This window comes from Rhynchophorus ferrugineus, unplaced genomic scaffold (assembly GCF_030347505.1).
Source record: "Rhynchophorus ferrugineus isolate W39M unplaced genomic scaffold, kcgeb_rfMv2 rfM9, whole genome shotgun sequence".
In the NCBI taxonomy this organism is placed as follows: Eukaryota; Metazoa; Arthropoda; class Insecta; order Coleoptera; family Curculionidae; genus Rhynchophorus; species Rhynchophorus ferrugineus.
In genome coordinates this window covers 37,013,972-37,035,875 of record NW_027472588.1, presented here as the reverse complement: position 1 = coordinate 37,035,875, position 21,904 = coordinate 37,013,972, and the positions used below count along the sequence as shown (strand labels likewise).

Here is a 21,904-nt window from a genome sequence, read left to right as displayed (position 1 = left end):
TAACACAATTATTACATACAAAAGGAATGCGAGTAAAAGATAAATACACCGATATGTATTTCCGGAAATAAAATAACATTAAACCACTTAAGCTAAGGTTAAGAATAACACTTATACACTAAAGTGTATTACCTCCATATGTGATTAAGCAACCTTACTTCATGTTCTAAGGTGAAATCTTGGATCATTTTGTAAGTCCATTTGATTTCGAGGTCATCGCGCAGCTTGTCGTTGGTTAGGTATTGATAAGCATTGGTAATTAATCGTACAAATTTGTTTTGGCAACGTAAAATTACCAGTTGGTTTGATGTTCTACTGCAACACCATATTTGTAGCCCATAGATTCAAATCGACTTTATGATGTATTAAAGCGTCCAAAATAGCGTTTCTCATTTTATAACCCCCAATTATTATCACTAATATTTTGAAGAATTCTGCGTAGATCTGGCAACCAGGCGAATTTTTTACATCTCGTTTTAGCTAGAATAAAATCACTAGGAGAAATACTCAGTCTCAGTTTAAAACGTATTTACAAACTACAATTGGCAATAAAGTCGACGCTGTAACGAGAGCTAATACACACTATATGTACAGCATAATTAACTAACCTCAAATATAGTAAACTATTTAACAGGTTAATTGAAAAGTCTCCGGCTTACCATAGTAAAACACATTTTCTTGGCAAAATTAGTTTTTTTTATTCAACATAATTCCCTTCAAGGGTGATACACTGATTATAGCGACCCTTTAACTTTACGATACCATTTCTGTAGTACGATTTGTCCTTTGCTTCAAAATAGGCCTCAGATTCGCCGATCACCCCTTCATTCGACGAAAATTTCTTCCCAACAAGCATTCTTTTGAGGTCTGCGAACAGGAAATAGTCGCTGGGGGCCAGATCTGGAGAATATGGTGGATAAGGAAGCAATTCATGGATTTTTGCAGTCGTTTTCACTGACTTGTGACACGGTGCATTGTCTTTGTGCAAGCAGCACTTTCTATTTCTTCAAATGCGGCCGTTTTCCGGTGATTTCGTCATTCAAACGGTCTCAAACGGTCATTCAAATGATATGATTGATGATACACATTAAGTTGATATCTTTAGAGTGTTTGCTGTTTAATTCAATTTCAATTTACGGTCATTTAAAACCATTTTGTGAATTTTTAAATATTTTCGTCGGTAACAACTTCTTTTGGGTGTCCACTGCGTTCACCGTCTTCAGTGTCGGCTCATTTCACCACGTCTGACTTAGCATACCAATCCTTGATAGTTGATTTTCCGGGGACAGTGCGCGGAAAATCGGAATCAAGCCAAGTTTTTGCTTCAATTGTTTTCCTAATAACAAAAGTTGCTTCACTCAAAATGCTGATGAAAATGATAATTCACAAACTGATGATCCAACAGCTGTCAAATTTATACACGCATCTTTTGAGGGTTAAGACTAACTAAAAATCGCATGGATTTAATTCTAGTAGCGCCATCTATGTGTCAGGCCGGGGACTTTTCAATTCACCTGTTAGAATTCTTCAAGAACCTTTCAGAAACCCTTAAAACAGTAGAATTTTACGCTTTGGTCTACAAACAATAACATAAAACTTATGATGACAATTAAGAAAATCAAAATAAAACACAACGAGGGAACAAAAGTTGAAACCATACAAACTTTTTAATCAAGAATTCCGCTTTCGCTTTTCGCCATGGCGACAAATAACAGGAAAATTACCGAATCGATTTGACGAGAGCTACTCGAAACCGTTTCGCTGCGAGCATAAGTGAATTAAATTAAACAACTTCGTCGAGTGGATGAAAAAGGGAGGGATATTAGCGGGGGAGGGTCCCAATTGATACACTTGACAGTCTCGTTTCGCGCACAGAACAAAATTAGAGCGTTAACTAATCTCCGGACATTTTTCAAGGCCAATAAGAAACTCTCGGCTGTCCTACACCCAATTTCCAACGCCTAATCCCTTAATGCAGCCCATGAAGCCGTGACACAAATGAATTCATTAAGCCGTTAAATATGAACCAGACCGCTTAATTATGACCGCGATGGCACCCGTTATTTTTCCTTATCCACCCTTTCGTTTTGTCCTTTCCGTTTTCTTTAGCATAAATTAAATTGTTATCTTTTTAGATATATATTATGGAGATAAACACTGCAATATATTAATTAATTGGGCGTTATTAGGAACATTGAAACAACTATCACTAGATTTTATCTGTTTTCTGATAACTAATTAATTAATTATGTTGTTAGTACAATTTTTATAGTTATTTTAATTATATCAGTGATAATTATGAGTACATGGAATATGAAGTATTATTACAATAAAAAATAAATTGTATTTGAAAATCGATTAATTATATGAAAAATTATATTGATTACCAATGATTATAATTCAGATTATTAACACTACAATTGATAACTATAATTAGAAATTACTAGTGTTTGTTATTAAAAAATTAGTTTTAATTCAATTAGTTTTGGTTAAAACATGTCCCAGACTAGGAAAATGAAAACAAAACCTGTAAAATCATCAAATAAAATAAAAACCTTTCTCACTATTACCAGTAATATCTAAGTTACTTGTCTATCTAAGAAAATTTCAGTTGAAAAGAATAAAATCTATATCTACACACCAGTTTGGGTTTATTAATAAACATTCAACAATCGACAAATGCAATCCAATTGTTATGGAAGTAAAAAAGTTTATGAATATAAGAACACGGAAGTAACGATGCGACAGAAAATGTTACCGAAGGAATAACTATTAAAAACTTACATTAGAGACAGAATGTTTAGAGTATTCTATGTTCTCTATTTCAAAATTGGAAATTATAACCTTAAGTTTTAAAACAACAAAAGTTGATGGGAAAAGGCAAACGTTGGAAAAATTGGACAACGTGATGAGAGTGGAAATAATTAAAAGTGAGATATAATACGATAACTTTAGGAAATCATATTGTAGAGTGTGAAAGTTTTATGTGCAAAAATATGTGTGTAATTTTTCACAATAAATGAGCATTTGATTAAAATGTGTGAGGTGAGAAAGGAACTAACTGTTTTGCAGATATGGCAAATGCATTAGAGATAATTTAGTGATTAAACCTAGTTTTATCAAGAAAGATGTATACAGGTAGTAACAGAACAAATGAAGGAGAAATATAGTGATATCAAAATGACTTTACAAGGAAACAATGTACTGAAGGAAATAAGAACTAAGCGTAAAAGGTATATATGCTCTCCGGACAAAGTAAAATATATTACTTGGATATACAATTGTTAATTAGGTGGATTAGGCCTCCAGAAGATACAACTATATAAAAAAGCGCGTTGAACTCTAGTTCATAGGTGGTATGGAAAAAAAATTAATGTAAATTTAATGAAACACAACCCCTAACCTACAAACAATTATAATTGTATAATTAATTGTAGTTTTAAGTCCTTTACATTAAGCATTAGATGCACTATAATTTAAAAATAAATTGTATTTTATAACAGTATTTTTTAATGTAATAATATAATTTCATATTTGTAACAGTTTAATTATTTTATTTATATTAGAATGTTGTCATATGTCAAAGCCAAAATGAACTAAAATTCAGTTGATGCGGCAAGATTGCGATATTTATGACGTCATCAACACAGATGATGTGAGTTCACTGCTTTTTTGAGGAAAGTGATTTACAAAGAAAAAAACAAAACAGTTTGGCATACAAACACGCAAAAATTTTATTCATTTTCAGTAGACATAATGAGTTATGACACAGCGCACAAACATAATTAATTGACACCATTATCCGTATAACACTATGAGTGTCAAAAAGACAATATTCTCTATTTAATACACGCATTCTTCCGACAATTTATTAATCCTTTCCCAATACTTTAACGGTTTTTGATCGTTAACTCGTCATTATATTAACGAAGGACCTCCCCACATAAACACGGGCCTTCGGAAACACAATAAAAGACTCGGAGGGCGTAAATTAAATGACTATTGTGGCACTCGACGAGAGCTAATTGAAGTTAGGACCGTGCCAGATCGTTATACGGGCGAAAATAAGGAGCCGGCCGACGGAAACTTTACGAAAATATCGGGGAAAATGTTACTTATCGATTTGATCGGAATTTATTCCGTCCTGAACTAATTTTCGAGTTAGTTCAGTTAACTCTAATTGGATTAATACGATTTTATGATTTAAAAAGATAAGAAAACTTATAGGAAGAGATAGTTCTAGAATATATAGAAACATTCAGCTGTAAATATTTTTAACTGCTGAAAAACTCCTTAGAAGTTTGTTTTATAAGTTTTTTTCAACGATTTTATTTCTGAAATAAAACATTTCGAACAGCTCCATCCATTGGGGAAAATACAAAATATCAATAGAAACAACTGTTGGACAACCTAATCACTAAACATAGAAATATGGAATGGGAACGTCGATAACCACATCTTGTGTGCGTTTGAATCACTAAAGAACCGAAGATAAAAAATATTTTTAACAAAAAAATTAACCCACTTCAGAAATAAATAAGGAACTCACTAAAGAGTAAAAAATAATTAAACTTAGATTTTTAACACAACAAAACGATTTAAAATAAAATATGTACGTAATAATCGCTGTAATAACTAAATAAAAATAAATAAAACACGTATTTAACGTATCTACTACACGTATTTTAGATTCTACTATATACACAAAAGTTAGCTGAATACCTACTCAAGTCTATTTATCTGTTTACAATACTATTTAACTACTACTGAAGTGGTTGTTGAGCAACAAATTAGATTTGTTTTGTTCGTAATTGAATTTTCTATATATGCCACAAAATTATATTATTATTTTTGTCATGTTTAAGCTCGGCATGGACTTCAGACTGATCAGTTGGTAATAGCTGAGATGATGATGCTTATTATTTTGAGATTAAACAAGAGTATAAGACATGGTTAAACATATTAAAAAACACAATTTTTCAAGCTGGATAAACTTTTTTCGCTTTTAAAACAGAACGTTCCATAAAATTATTCAATTAATCATTTCAAGATGTTTTTCAATATAGATTAATTAATTAATTATTCACAAACGAAACAAGATAAAGAATTCACGTGTGGAAAAATACGTTTATGCATGGAACTCAGAGGACTGTTGACTGAGATCTGAGATGGACTGAACAGACTGGACTGCAGAAGAGTATTAAGATACAGTTACACCTGGAAAGTTTTAAAATAAGCACAGCAAACAAAATCGATAAAACCAGAATTTAGAGTATTAATGAAGATCTATTCGTGATCACATACCATTGTAAGTAACCTTATCTTTAAACAGCTTAGTGAACGTCAAAATATTATGAAACTCTCGACTATAAATCGTCAGAAACTTTTTCGTCTGTATTCGGCGAGCTATTATAAGAACAACGCAGCACTGATAATTATTGAATATATACTGAAAATTCTTTAATGGTTTCTGAATTACCATCACTCAAATTGATGAAGAGAAAGATCATTCAACATTACTACTGGGGCCAATGCTTTATCTACTCTACACTTGTGATATACCACAAATGGAAAATATTACGATGGCTACATTTGCTGATGATACTGCGATTATAGCTGTCGGAGACAATAGCGAAGAAGCCACACGAAAATTACAACAGGCAGGTGACAAAATAAATAATTGGACACAAGCTTGGAAAATAAAAATTAATGAAAGTAAATCTATGCACGTGCAGTTCACCTATAATCAGACCGTACAAGCACCAATAACATTAAATAATACTATCATTCCATATAGCAACAACGCTAAATATCTCCGAATGAATCTTGATGCAAAACTTCGCTGGAAGGAACATATAAAGAAGAAAAGAAAAGAACTGGAATTGAAATATAGAAAAATGTATTGACTAATTGGAAGAAAATCACATATACGGAGTTCAATTACACTTATGTTCTGCAAAGAGTAACATAAATAAAATACAAATTTTTCAGAACAAAGTCCTGGGAAAAGTATTGTGGGCGCACCCAAATACTACAGGACTGATTACCTACATCGAGACTTTCAGATATCCACATTCAGTCAAGAAATCAGAAGAAATTCAAGAGGGTATGAGGAAAGACTCCATTATCATGAGAATATTGAAGTATTGCAACTTTTGGATACCACCAAACCAGGACACAGATACAAAGAATCAAACCATCTGATCTTATGTAGTGTTGTATAGTGAAATGCATTTAATAAAAAATACAGCAGTGACATACATGTATAAACATTATTTCGCTAGAGACTGAGATAGGGCCGATGGGCCCCTCTGATTATATACCTAGATTTAAGTTACCATAAAGGCAAATTGTAGATTAGTCGGAGTACCAATAGAAGCTCAATTCCTGCGGTCCAGATGAATTAACAGTGACAATTTCTATTCAATAAAAATAATTACGGGTGATGAAAATGTGATAAAGTACAACACTAATCTACAAAAAAATATCATTGCAAAATTTATTGAGAATGTAGGCGGTAGTTTCTTCTAGCACCATCATGCTATATCACACATATCTTCTCAGCAAAAATTAGTTGATTGAGATTGATTGATTGCAAGAATTTATTATTACAAATTATATAAATAAATATTATAGTTTAGTTTTAGTGATTAAAGTTATATACAAATAAATAACTTTTATCAGTATATGTAAAATAATATTTACTCAAATGTATTCATGTGAATAAATAATAAATAACCTACCGCGATATTTTTTTCAATGTTACTTAGCGACATGTTTTCAATTAACCTTTACTTTATCAATTTGCATTTATGACGCACCAGAGAAATTATTATAAAAATATATAACACGCTCTATACATAAACATTAACCAAATGCATTTGAAAGGAATCGTCAGTAATAAAAATATGTCTATTATTAATCATCAAGGAGCATTTATATTTTAAGTGTTTGAAATGTATTTAGCTTTATCAGTCGAACTTATCAGTTCACTACTTGATACTACAGGCTACTTGATTTAGTAGCTCTGTCAGCGGCTGATTGAATATACTTGGGATAGGTCCTGTCCGCTGAAGTTAGAGTTGAAACAAACTCCAGTCGGTAGTTTTCTTGGGTTTCAGGGCAACGGAACTCAGGGAAAAGTCGCTGACAGTGAGGAGGATTGGCCTGTGGTCGGAATCGAGGTCTTGGAGTACTCGCAGGTCAGAAGCTTGATTCGAATTTTGCTGATAACAATAAACTTAATCAAGTTATGGAAGTTTTACATTGAAAATCATCAATAAATTATATGGGGCTATGAAATCATATTCATTAATTCTAACCCTATGCCAAAAGGTCGTAGATAGTTTTTTACATACTTGCCTCTCTAGGCCCCAGCCTACTCAGCCTGCTTATAATACCAATTGTACAAGCATCAATTACGACATCTTCAAGAAATTCACAGATAATACTCCATAACAATGAATAAGCAAAAAATATATACTGATATAAATTCCCTAATATTTCAAGGTTATGTTAATGAGAGATGTTCAGTCCTATATTATGATCTTTTAAATAATTTTGAGATTATTTATTGACGGTATATTTTGTAGGATTTATCTAAATTCTATATAAATGCTAATGTTAATTGATTTATTTGCATTACTACTATATATAGACACGTGTAACTAATTAACTTCGACCTTTACCATATGCGATTTTTTCTAATAATAATTTACAAATTGCATCCAATTAGTCTATATAAGTTTAAAAATCAGTGGCATTGAATATTAATTATAACCACAATTATAAATACAGTTATTTTGAGTTACTTGCTTCGTCATATTACAATGCAGGCAGTTGTGTTTATTGTTAAATAAATGAAACATAAATATGACTTAATAATTAACATTATTACAATTAAATCATGCCTGTACATCAGAGGTATGATTAATTCAGACATGATCATGACTAATATTATCATCAATAGACTGATGACTGAACATAAAATAACTTAATGATTAGACATTTTGAATGCACATTTTGTTAATGACAATGTTTTGTTCCATGTGATATGAAATTACTGTGACTCTTCTTGTGTTGTCGGTTCAAGATATTGATTATGATGTTGTTTCAATAACAACTCATAATGACATATAGACTAGGTTATATCAAATAAATCTGAAAGTTCTTTTAAGAGAGCCAGCAGACCAATAAAATTTACTGATGTGCCAGCATTAAATTTTTTCAATCTGTATACACCGAAGAACTCAATGATACCAAATGGAAAACTGCTATATTATAGAAATGTTACAATGAACAATAGACATCACTAATCAAATTACATTTCTTCCACTGAATTCATATAACTTAGTAAATAATACATAATAACTATCATATTAGAGGAGGTGTAACAGCAGAAAAAGAATATTAATAATAGCTAAAAATTACACAATTTGTGTAACCTTAAGCTGCTAAAATTTTGACGATAATAAGAATGGGTTAAATTATAAAAAAAACACTAACTGCTAATTTCTTCAGCTAACCATTTTAAACGAATTAAAACAGAATGATATGATTGCTTCACCTCCAAAATTAAAACCCCTCAATCTATATCCGGTCTGTTTTTTTTTCTACCGTGACAATCCCGACATCTCATCATCCGAATGATATTAAACCTTCTAGAAATGTCACGACGCGATGACTGTTCTGAAACGAATCGAGACATCGAAACCACAAATTTCAATTTTGGCGTTTGGCAAAACGGTTGTATAATCGAAATGTCCGTGTTCTACAACAAAAATAGAACAATAGCCGATAATTTGAAAAACCGTTGGGAATGGAAGCCTTTACCGCAAATGAAATAAATACAATTATCTTAACAGTGCTGTTGTTATACATGGAACAAAGTAAATAAACTAAAACGGTTTTAATGTTTATTTATAAAAAAATATGTATTATAGTTATAAAAAAATTGGAATTAGAATTTGCATCATATTGAATAAAACAACCACAAAGGGACATATAAAAATTTGTCATGTCATATATGTATATGTATCATATATGATATGTATCATTATATCTAAATGATTAGCAAATTTCAGTAACAAAATTTAGTATTTGGATGAGTAAAGGTCTCTTATATAAAGTTTTGCAACCAGTTGCTTATGAAATAGTTCGAAATAATTTTTTCTATTCTGTACAGAAATATCCACCAATTCTCACATTGCCATTGACAATGAAAGTGTTCTTCACTTCCTATTCTTCTGAAGCTCTTCATCTACTATGTCAATATTTCATTTGTCATCATAGTTAATTTGTATGATAATCTGGCTATTAGTCTAACACTTTAACCCAAAAAACAGATATATTTAACATTTATTGATTTGGAACAGACATTTGACAGAGGAAGAAGATAAACAAAACTCTGAGTTATATTAGAATAAAGAGGTGATATCAGAACACAAATTGTCTCGACTCTCTTGAGGACTCAAGTCACTAAAATATAACCTATAAGTCTTGTCATGTAAAATGCTCAATACATTTGCACGGTTTTCATATTATTTTAACCATCCCCAGTATATCCAAGGTTGGTGGTAAACTAATTTCAATATTTCTTAATATACAACTTCAAAGTCGCATGTCTTTAATTATATTTGTACAATGAAGCCATACTTTGAATGCACTTGAAATCTAACAGATCCTAAAACATTCTAGATGTAAAGGCAGCATCATTCTTTTACTCACTGAAAAAATTCGCTCTAAAAATATCATCCCAAAGCGCCATTGTCGTTATATATTGCTTTGAGGATTGGCTTCAAAAGAGGAATCTTGTAGATGTTACAATGGAGATATCATAGTTTTTTGAAAAACAAAGTGCTAAAACATTGTTTGAAATATGAAAATTAAATGAGTAAATTCGCTTTTCCCCCTTTCTTTATATTAGCTATGGCACTTTATTTTTAAAATAAAAATATACTGCAAATATTGGTGATATGTATGATGTGGGACTACATGATCGTCATGTAACGTATCAAGATATCCTTGGGTTTGAGTCTAAGCTAACATACCTTCAGAATTGCTTGAATAATATACTGCCCTTCATACAAAACAACTCTTCAATAACCAATAATGCATTTAATGGCCATCTGCTGTTTGTGATTAACGTAATCACTATAAATAAGAGAGAAATCTATCCAATGAAGAAATGATTCATAATACAGGTTTTGGAAAAGTACAACTGGAAGCACCTCTGCAAGTTCTAATCATAAAAAATGTTTTTTATATACCTAATATGATACATTAGGCTAGATAAAGTACCACTTATATTTTAAGTATTTAGTTAAGTTTAGTTTATGTATATATATATCAACTATTACTAACATCTATAGCTTTTTGATTAAAAATTATTCTGAAAAAAAGCGTAAAATAAAAAGCAATGTAGTCAAACATTTAGTCGTGTTTTCAATCGCTCTAATCCTCATTTACATTCGCTGAAAGACGTGAATCAGAATCGATCGAAACTAGACGAACGTTTCACCGTATTTAATTGTCTATATCTAACCCGACTACGGACGGAAGAAATGGGTTCCCATTGGTTGGGGGGCGGAACTTTCAAGGTCAATGTTAACAAATGTTTCATCCCGTCGGTCTGAGACGCACTAGTTCGTTTTAAAAGGCGTAATTGGATTGATAAACCGGATATATATTCAATTCCATATAGTCAAATATCTTAGTTTTTCAAAATTTTAGAACAGGAATACTAAAACGTATTTTAAATTTTTGGATTTCATAGTAACGCTAGCTTTAATAGTAAAATACACTGCGTAACTTGAGCGTACCATAAACCATAGATCCTGGACACCAAATACCTCCAATTAAACACTCTTTAGGCTTTTAGTCTTTGACAATTCGTGAAGCCCACTACTGGCAAGTTGAGTTACTTACTAATATGATTATTACAGATTTTAATTTCTTCTCTACCCACTTGGATTCATAACATAAAGCACGGACTCGAACAATCAGTCACCAAAAGCACAACAGGTTCCACAAAAAGAGAAATACTCAAAAAAGTTCCACTAAACTGTAATAAACTATCCACTTATCTTAGGAAACAACTTAAACCTGTCTTTAAAAAATAAACCATATTATTGAGACAACATTCATTTTAAAAAAACGTTGGAACAAATACTAGAAATATAGCTTAATAGCTCGAAATTCGTATCTGCCATTTTTACATTCAAAAGCATCAGTGAAACCCCTTGGCCTTGATCTCGATGGTAGGTTAAATTGTAAACATCACGTTAGACAAAAAGCAGTGCAAATCAGACTCAAAAATAAAAGAACTGCACTGGTTAATTGGAAATTACTCCGAACTTAATCTCAGATTAAAGAGATTGATTTATCAGTCAATTATTGAGGTTGCATTACAACATAAAATCAACCAGTAATATAACACTGGTAAAACAAAATTATTGGATTAATTATCAATGTTTTCCACAAATCAGGTAACAGCAATAAATATTAAATCAAGCAGATAAGGTTACAATAGCCGCAATTTATTGTCCTCCAAGATACAATCAAAAGAAGGAATATTATTGGAATGTCCTAAGCAACCTGGGAGAAAAATTTATAATTGGAGGTGATTTCAATGCAAAAACTACAAGATGAGGATTCAGAATGACAACAACTAAAGGCAATGATAATAAGGCAGCTGCTGAAATAGATGTAGTTACATGTCAACTGGAAAACCTACTTATTGGCCGACTGATCAAGAGAAAACCCATAACATAACATCCAACTATATAAAGGTCGAAGAAAATTTTGAGCTAAGTTCAGATCAAACGATAGTGATTCTGACGTTGAGCGAAAATATAATACGACAAGAAAGAAACCCAACGTTAACAAACAAGAGAACAGACTGGGAAGGATTTGCTGAAGAATTGAACAAACGAATTGAACTAAATGTACCCCTCAAGACAACTGAACAATCAAATTGTCGAGCAGAGAAGAGTACGACTAAAGGAATTAATTATCCAAAAGAAGTGAAGGAAATGGTAGCTGAAAAACGTAAATTACGAAAAAAAATGTAAATTAAAAAAAAAGAAAACAATAGTGATGGATAACTTCTAAATTGAGATTGTACTAAACATATCTAATATAAGAAGTAATGAAAAATTATTTAGAGTGGCCTATTTTACGCAGATATGAAGGAACAAACAACATCTGTTTCGCAATTTCAATCTTACGGATATTTTTAATATCTTCCCGCTTGTATCTTTACAGTAAAGAGGAAAATATAATCGCCGCCAAAATATCTCGTTTAAAAAGCTTCCGAATCGAATTTATTCAAGGGTTATCAGTTATTCGGTAGTCAGAATCAAAGCCAATCATCGAGTGCTAGCGATACGAGGCTTAAAGGATTCTTAAGATATATATATATAACTTATCAAAACAACTGGGCCAAGAATAGATATCTTTAGGAGTGAATAATATCGATTTATTACTGGTAATGTGAGGAGAATTTACTTATATTTAACATCTGTTGAACATATTCGGTTTATATACATGATTTATTTATTATTTTATCAAGCATTATTAACTTACTTATTTTTTATGCAAAAAATAACTCATAAAAGAATATTAAAAAGAAAAAGTATACTTTTATGAAAAACAGGTCAATTCAAAACCCCCTCGCACATAGATGGCGCTACTAGAATTAAATCCATATGTTTTTTAGTTAGCCCTAACCCTCAAAAGAAGCAATTTTTGTTATTGTGAAAAAAATGGATAAAAAGGAATTTCACGTGTAGATAAAATATTGCTTTTTGAAGGGAAAAAATACAGTTGAAGCAAAAACTTGGCTTGATGCCGAGTTTCCGGACACTGCCCCAGGAAAATAAACCATCAAGGATTGGCCTGTTAAGTTTAGACGTGGTGAAATGAGCACCGAAAACGATGAACGCAGTGGACGCCCAAAAGAAGTTGTTACCGACGAAAACATCTTAAAAATCCACAAAGTGATTTTGAATGACTATAAATTGAATAGCAGACACTTTAAAGATATCAACTAAACGTTTACATCATATCATTCACGAATATTTGGGTATGGGAAAGCTCTGTGAAAAGTGGGTGCCGCGCGAGCTCACTTTTGACCAAAAACAACGACGATTAGATGATTCGGAGAAGTGTTTGAAGATGACCAAGCGTAATAAATTCGAGTTTTTGCGTCGATATGTGACAATGGATGAAATATGGCTCCATCATTTCACTCCGAACTCCAATCGATAGCCATACTAGTGGGCTGCACACGATAAAACTGCTCCAAAGCATGGGAAAACGCAACAGACGACTGGCAAGGTTATGGCGTCTGTATTTTGGGATGCGCATGGAATAATTTTCATTGGCTACCTTGAAAAAGGAAGGTCCATCAACAGTGGCTATTATATAACGTTATTAGACCGTTTGAAGGAAAATCGTCTAAAATCTGAAGCAAATAATTCGCTAGATATCTGACAAATTTTATTTATTAAGTCATATATTAGTCATAATCATAGTAACATATAAAACAAATTTAAATATAATAAAATACATAATAATTAGTCGGCGTAGCTCAACCCAAAGAAAATACAGATATACCTAATATATGATGCTTTTGAAAAGGTAATTGATGGATTAAATTTATAAACAAAATGGGTTACCTTATAACAATGAGGTACAATAATTCAAGAAACAAACAGAGATAAAATAAATATATCAAATAGTTAAAACAGGGCTACATATAAATTATAAAATAGCAACTGATAGGCCAGAACATCTACAAAAAATCAGATGGAATATGATACTCATAAAACAATGAGTGCTGATGAATAAAAACAAAATGAAATAAACTAATTTGACACATATATCATATTATTCTATTGACGGGAATTATTGAAGATTCAAAGCTATACATGTTGTATGTTGTGAGAGTAACACATTCGTCTATCACATGTGCAAGACAAAAAACATAGCAAGATGAGAAATTGCAAGAGTTATTGGATGAAGACCCAACCCAAACTCAAAAACAATTAGCAGAAGCTTGAAATTGTGGCCCAAAAAACGATTAGCTACCTACTATTAGCAATGAGGAAGATCAAAAAGATGGGAAAATGGGTGCCACATCAATTGAAAGAGAGGCAAATGGAAAATCGAAAAATTATCTGTGAAATACTGCTTGAAAAGTATGATCGGATGTCATTTCTGCATCGAATAGAGACGAGTGATGAAAAGTGGATTTGTTTTGAAAACTCTAAGGGCAAAAAATATGGTTATCACCTTCGATTCGAGACCGAATTGTTTTAGTTGCAAGACAATGCTCTGTTTTTGGCGGGGCTAGAGTGGCGTGGTGTATTACGAACTGTAGAAAGTTGGTGAAATAGTTAATAATGATCGCTACCGATAACAAATGATCAATTTGAACCACACATTGATCGAAATACGTCCAAAATGGGCCCGAAGACACGGTAAAGTGATTTTACAGTACGGTAACGCGCCGTCTTACAAAGCAAAAACGGGCAAAAAACGTTTAAAGTACTTGGATGGGATATATTATCGCACCCGCTGTACAATCCAGATCTTTCCCCTTCCGACCATCAACTTTTCAACACTACGCCAATTACGGAGAATTTAGAAAACGGCTCGATGAATGATCAAAGGACTTTACTATAAATAACAAATTTATTCAAAAAAAAGTAAAATCAAGAAAATTGAACTGGAAGTTTACAAAGCATTTTACAGACCAACACCGATTTTCAGTTGCCATCGTCAAAGAGAGATAAAACTAAGAAACAAGCTGCGGAAATGAAATTCCTTAGAAGATTCAGGGGTGTAACAAAGATGGACAGGATGAGAGTTATCGAAATAAGAGAACACCTTAATATTGAATCCGTGAAGGAACACATAGAAAGCTACATAGGACGCTTAGAGCGCATGGAGGTCACAAGGCAGATACAAGAGAATATGGAGAGCAAGTAGGAATAGGAGAAAAATCAGGTGACCTAAGCCAACTTGGATGAATATATCAGAAAACATGCTTAAAAAAAACAGAAAAACTCCAAGGACAGGAACTTATAAAACAACATTGATAAAGAGAATTAAATTATTATTCCAAAAATTAAAAAAGAAGAGAAAATATTTATTTAAAAAATTACAAACAACAAATTAAAAACCATTTAAGCCGGTTTGGTTGGCGCAGTGGTAAAGACAACAGGACCGTCCACCTACTGTTGCGATAGTCGCGGATTCGGATCCTGTTGGGGCATGGTCGTGAATTTATGTTTGCGATTGTCCTAGGTAAGAGTGTAAAACAGACAAGGAAAATGGGTAAGACCGGATGTCTTCTGGGATGATTTCTAAAGTTGGTCACTCGCCAGTCGGTAAGCTTAATGCCGAGGGCCGTGAATCGCAGGTCATGTTAAACTGTAGGTCCAGTCCAGATAAACCCATAGTTAAAATATATTTTTAAAAAATCATTTAATAACATCAAAAATAAATTATTTCCTTATATTACCTTAAAAACCATTTCAAACGATATTTCGATTTCGAAGAATTAATGGAAACTAAAAATCAATTTGTCATATTCTATTTTCCTGTACTCCTTATATCGAAATACTGATCAAACATCAGTCTAGTCACTAAAAAAAAGTCCACGCTACTTTACAATTCACGGCAGAAACGAAATCGGAATGTTTCAACAGTAGTTTCGAAAAATTCGATGCAATAAAAATAAGTAGAATCGCTTTGATCGAATGATTCCTTTTGTTTGGCCTGTTTTATTACAAAACCTTTGTGGGTCCTATTTTAAACAAGCTCTCCGATGTCTCACTTTCTGAAAAAAAAGATAAAACGATCTTGAAAGCCTATTTGAAATAGATCGTCATTTAAATATTGTTGATCAATATTATTCGAGAGCTTTTAATACATTTTTTCTTATGTTTTTGTCTAAATATACATTTCATACATTGAATATGTTTGGTGTGATCACAGCGTTTTACAAGAGATGGTTTTTATATATTTTAGAGATATATCAATATATATTCAACAATCCTAGGACGCAAATATCTTTTTTCTTCTGTGCGAATTTCGATAAACGCTGGGTTTTTTATCTCATAAATACTACATAATATTAAACTCAAAATTAATGATTTTCTTTTTGTCCAATGCTCATTGTGCACTAACCACCTACTGACGTCATATGATGTTGCTTTGGGGCAAACTAAAATCTTAAAATAAAAAAAAAGAGTTTTTTTTCCTGAAAACCTTTCTTTCCTTTAGAGAATCTTATGGAATGATTCTTCAAAATTATTGAATAGTAATAATTTATGGTTTTTGGCTATGTTGAAATGTTTGCAGAACAAAGTTATTTTGTGAGTTTTAATTCACTAACTGAATATGAAAACATCATCTAGGTGACTTATCTAGGAAGACCCATTGGCCCTTACTTAGTTTCTAATAAAATAAATAAAAGTTACTAGCACTTTGCACTATTTTTACCATTTAGTACACTTCACTACACCTACTACAATGGTCACATGTTTTGGTTATAATGAGGTTTGGATATAAGAGTTGTAGTGGTGTACTTCCTCGTGTCTTGTTGAGAATCTCTTAATTTCCTCTATAACAATTGAAATCTGGAGGTTTAGGCGTGAGTAATTCCTCTATGACCATTGAAATCTGAAGGTTCCGGCATCAGTAATTGTTCCCGTAGTATCTGGGTGCATCCACCATACATTTCTTGTATTTTAATTCCAGTCCTTTTCTTTTTTTTGTCGGTAACATTTTTTGGTGTAAATTATTTTCTCTAGGTAGGATTTTTTAATAATTTCAATATGCCTCGTCAATTATTGAATGTTTGTTTATAAAAACTGATATGTAGGTATTAGATTATTTCTATCTATGATTGTTCTAATTTCTTTAAATAGAGTCCTTCAAATACTATGGAACTAGAACATTCATAAATTTTAAACCATCACAAACATAAATGTACACGACCATGCCCCAGCAGGATTCGAACCCGCGGCTATCGCAACAGAGAAGGACGGGCCTATCGCCTTTACCACTGCGTCACGAAGCCGGCTACAAGAAGGTTTTGTTCCGACAAAAATCCACAAGGTAAAAAATTAAACTAACTATAGAAATTATGTTAACAAATACTTTTTTGATAAACTAAATGTTTACCAATTTAATTTAAATGTTATTATTTATATTTTATCAAAAACGCTATGAAGTAATTCCAACACTTGATAAAACAAAAATATATTAACATATTTACCGTAAAATATAAAATTACATTTGAAATCAGAAATGGGCACAAATATTTCATTAACTCGAGTTTGATTTTGAACGGAACAATATCAAACGCCGATATAAAAAAAGAAAAAAATGTATACTAGACAAAAACCTGTTCTATTTTATCGCACCTATATAAATCGGGAACCCATCGACATAAAAAATGTTTATTTTTGACCTTTATTGTCTCTTATTCTTTGGCCAATAGATAAATCCAACCGCGACAGTATAACATATTCCTTAAGATATTGATCTGAATAAACCGTAAATAATAAATTAAAAATGTTATTATGTAAATCATACCATTCATTGTTATTATACAATAAATGGGCCTAGTACCAATTAATCACATAATTACTTAAGATGTTATCAAAATACATTATTTCTATGGAATTTACAAACTTATCTATTATTTCCTTATATAAAATCATCATTGCTTAAAAAAATTTATGAAAAAAGGTGTTTCAGTCCCACTAACCAGGAAATAATTAGGACAAGCGTTTCATCTTATATATATATGAATCAGACCATCTATTTTTTTTTCTGGAAATATATCAGGATAAATATAACTTAACGGTCTTGTCTTCTATTTCAATTAAATGCTATATTTATTGCATCTCGTCTAAAAATACTATTTTAATAGAATTAATTTGGAATTAACCTATAATCTGAGTGGAAATATCAAAAATAAATAATAATAAAAATTAATTAATAGTAAAAAAGCAACGATATTTCATATAAGATTTTTTTTTATATTTTAAAGTATCCTTTTACCAACCAGGAGTTTATCTGGACTGAACCTACAGTTTAACGTGGGCTCCGAACCACGGTCCTCGGCATTAAGCCTACCGACTTGAACTTAGAAATCATTCCAGAAGACATCAGGTCTTACCCTGCCTGGTTACTGGCGTGACCGGGATCATTTTCATTGTCGGATTTTGCAACAGTAGATCCAATAATAATGCCAACCAAGCCGGCTATTATTATTATTATTATTATTATTATATTATAAAATATTTCAAATAAAATACATAATAATTATTATTAAGTATTTTGTAATATTATTTGGGTATTAATTAAATAAATTTCTTATATAGAAACTACTCATTTTTATTGTTTTATTTAAAAATTAACATAAGAAATCATTAATTCAATTTGAGTTTTCAGATTTTTCTGGATATGAACAGTATTACTCAACTAACAAAATGAAAGAGATGAAAGTGACTAGCTTTTTACTATTTTAAACACAAACTTCCTTTGTTTACATAAAACTGATTGTTGAATCATTGTTAAAAATAATAAACATTTTCAATAGTATAAACAATTATAAAACATTTTTCCTTTGTTCAATATTATTATTTATTTACACAGAATTAATTTATTTTATAATGATTAATTAGTTAAAAAACCAATATTGAAAAGTTTAAAAACAAATTATAGAAAGACAAAAACATGTACCATCCCATCAGTTTGATTTATGAACAAACTTTGAACAACATTGAACTACGAAACTAAAAATCTCTATTCTTTTTCATTTAGAGAAATATAGCTTCTTTTAGTTATGGTGCAAAGACAGTAAAATGCATCATATTGCAATCCATAGTAGCAGCAATTGTACTATATAGCAATTGGTTTCAATACTTCATTGAATTCCTCCAATTATTCTAGTTATATGACCAAGAAAGCATTAGTCTTAACCAACTTATCAAGTCAGATATTTAATTTTGATTAACTTCTCATTTATTCTACATTATAAATGCTACACTGACGTTCAAGACAATATTTTATGACTTCACTCAGTTTGGGCTGAATAATAAATATATATATACCTCTGTAATGTAATATAATGTAGTATAAAAACCAATTACAAGTTACATTTTTAAGAAATAATTGAAATACAAATACCAAATATGTATTTCCAAAACATTTACCATATCCAGATTCCAAAAGTAATTCAAATATGTCCAAACCTGACTATAAGGATGTTATATAGCTGTCGCATCATTAGTTTGTGAATTATAGCATTTTGGGTGAGGCAACTTTTGTTATTGTGAAAAAAATGGATAAAAAAGAATTTCGCGTGTTGAGAAAATATTACTATTTGATGGGAAAAAATACAGTTAACGCAAAAACTTGGCTTGGTATGCTAAGTTTAGACATGGTGAAATGAGCACCGAAGACGATGAACACAGTGTATGCCCAAAAGGGGTTGTTACCGACGAAAACATTTAAAAAATCAAAAAAAATGACTTTGAATTATCGTAAATTGAAATTGAATGAAATAGCAGACACTCTAAAGATATCAACTGAACGTTATTATTATTCACGAATATTAGGGTATGAGAAAGCTCTGTCTAAAATTGCTGCCGCCACCGACGAGTTGATGATTGGGAGCAGTGTTTGAAGATGATCAAGCGTAATAAACCCGAGTTTTTGCGCCAATATGTGACAATGGATGGAACATGGTTCCATCATTTCACTCCGATGTCCAATCGAAAGCGTGGGAAAACGAAATAGCCGGCTGGTAAGGTTATGGTGTCTATATTTTGGGATATGCATGGAATAATTTTCATTGACTACCTTGAAAAAGGAAGGACCATCAACAGCGAATATTACATAGCGTTATTGGACCATTTGAAGGCCGAAATCGCCGAAGAAAATAAAAGTATTGCTTCACCAAGACAATGCACCGTGTCACAAGTCAGTGAAAACGATTGCAAAAGTCCATGAATTGGGCTTCGAATTGCTTCCTCATCCACCGTATTCTCCAGATCTGACCCTCTGCGAATATTTCCTGTTCTCAGATCCCAAAAGAATGCTCGCTGGGAAAAAGAAAGAAATTTTTGTCTAATGATTTTTGTCTAGGAAGAGGCGAAACTGACGCCTATTTTGAAGCAAAGCAAAAATCGTACTACAAAAATGGTATCGAAACGTTGGAGGGCTGCTATAATCAGTGTATCACCCTTGACGGGAATTATGTTGTTACTTAAACGAGTAACCGTAGAAGTAGCTTGACCAATAAATGGAAAATAAAAGTTAACCAAAGCAAATCGGTAAATATTGAATTTAAATATAATCAAACTGAACATACAACAATAAAAACGAATCATAATATCCATACCGTACAGCAACAATTAACTAACAGGTCAAAAATGCAAATCTCTGATAGTGAAAAAAAAATAGACCAATAAGAAAAAATCTCAATTATCCGTACAAAATAAGTTGGTTTTAATCTAGTTATAGGGATGTTCCACGAAAAGTGACATAAATAAAATTAAAAACGTTCAAAACAAACTCCCAAGAAATACTATCGGAATGATTATTTACACTGAATCCTTCAGATATTGACTGTTACTGAGGAAATCAGGAGAATTGCAGGAGTCATGAGGACAGACATTGGGCAACTCTTGGATAAGAATCAAGCAGTACATAGACTCAAAGGTATTAATTCACTTGATTTGGTAGTGCAGAGAAGTGTATTTTATAGAAAAAAACAACAGTGTTAATTGATATATGAACATTATTTATATAAAGACTAAGTAAAATCCTATAGGTACTTTTAGATTGACTTGGGCAGTATTTGCTATCCAAAGATAATACAAATATACAATACAAATTTAGATAAATATTTAGATACAATAAAGATTGATTTTTTACCTTTGTATATAAACTTTTTAAACTAATAAACAAACTGTATGTTACACTGACAATGATCTATTAACAATAATTAAAAAAATATATTTGGGTACGGATTTGAATTTCTTGAACAAAACTGAAAAAAGAATTACCTTTAACAACAGATGTATTGGCGGACTGATGTTGGGCGATTTCTTCTTCTCCTGATTACACAAACAAGATTTAATCCACGGCATTTTGCGTACCGAACAGTAATCACACAACACGCAGTCACTTACTACTCAGTCACGGCTCAGCCGAAATTAATAAACAAAACCAAAACAAAAACAAAATAAAGCGGTGTTATACCGAACGGTTTGGTGGGGGAGTGGGACCAAAAAAAAAGCGGATCGCTTTTTATGGACTAATTTTTTTTTCGCGTATACGTCGGGTATGTGTGTGTGTTCGTTGCGATTGGTCGGCGGAGTTCGTCGCCGGCACGTGAGTTCGTAGGGCGTGCGGCAGCGGCGATGCCCCAGGTCGATGCCGTTCATTCGGTTTCCCGGACGCGACTGACATTCCGTCCGGAACGGGAGACGCAGCCTCCTCCGCAGAGCCACCGCCACGCGAGCCTTGGGGGCGGTCAGAGAGTTGGCCCCCGGGCCAGAGAGGTGTACGCGGGCAACGGCACCGGACCTCTTTTTTTCTATTTATTTATTTAAACGAAAGGCGATATGAATGGCTATGGATATATCAGATTTTATTACTTCTTCTGATGTTTATATATGTACTAGCGACCCGCCCCGGCTTCGCACGGGTGCAATGCTGATACTAAATTAAATACACTACAGAAAAAATATGAACGTTGTATATAAAAACATAGCGGCCCGCTCCGACTTTGCACGGGCATAAAATATATATGCCTATGTCACTCAATGAAAACATGATTAAAATCGATCCAGTATTTTTGGTTCATTCATTA

At 32.1% G+C, this 21,904-nt stretch overlaps 1 protein-coding gene across 11 annotated transcripts in view; it reads right to left on the bottom strand.

The window, feature by feature from the left end:
* Positions 1–21,504, bottom strand: part of by (focal adhesion protein tensin) — a 449,419-nt gene extending 427,915 nt beyond the window's left edge. For 6 of the 11 annotated variants that reach the window (XM_076414747.1, XM_076414749.1, XM_076414750.1 and 3 more), the window contains exon 1: positions 21,096–21,497. In XM_076414747.1, the coding sequence (XP_076270862.1) occupies positions 21,096–21,179 (84 nt within the window). In that variant the 5' untranslated portion in view covers positions 21,180–21,497. Of the gene's footprint in view, positions 1–21,095 lie in introns of all 11 variants that reach the window. The other 5 variants (XM_076414751.1, XM_076414757.1, XM_076414761.1 and 2 more) reach the window with 3 other exon arrangements.
* Between the last annotated feature and the right edge of the window lie 400 nt (positions 21,505–21,904).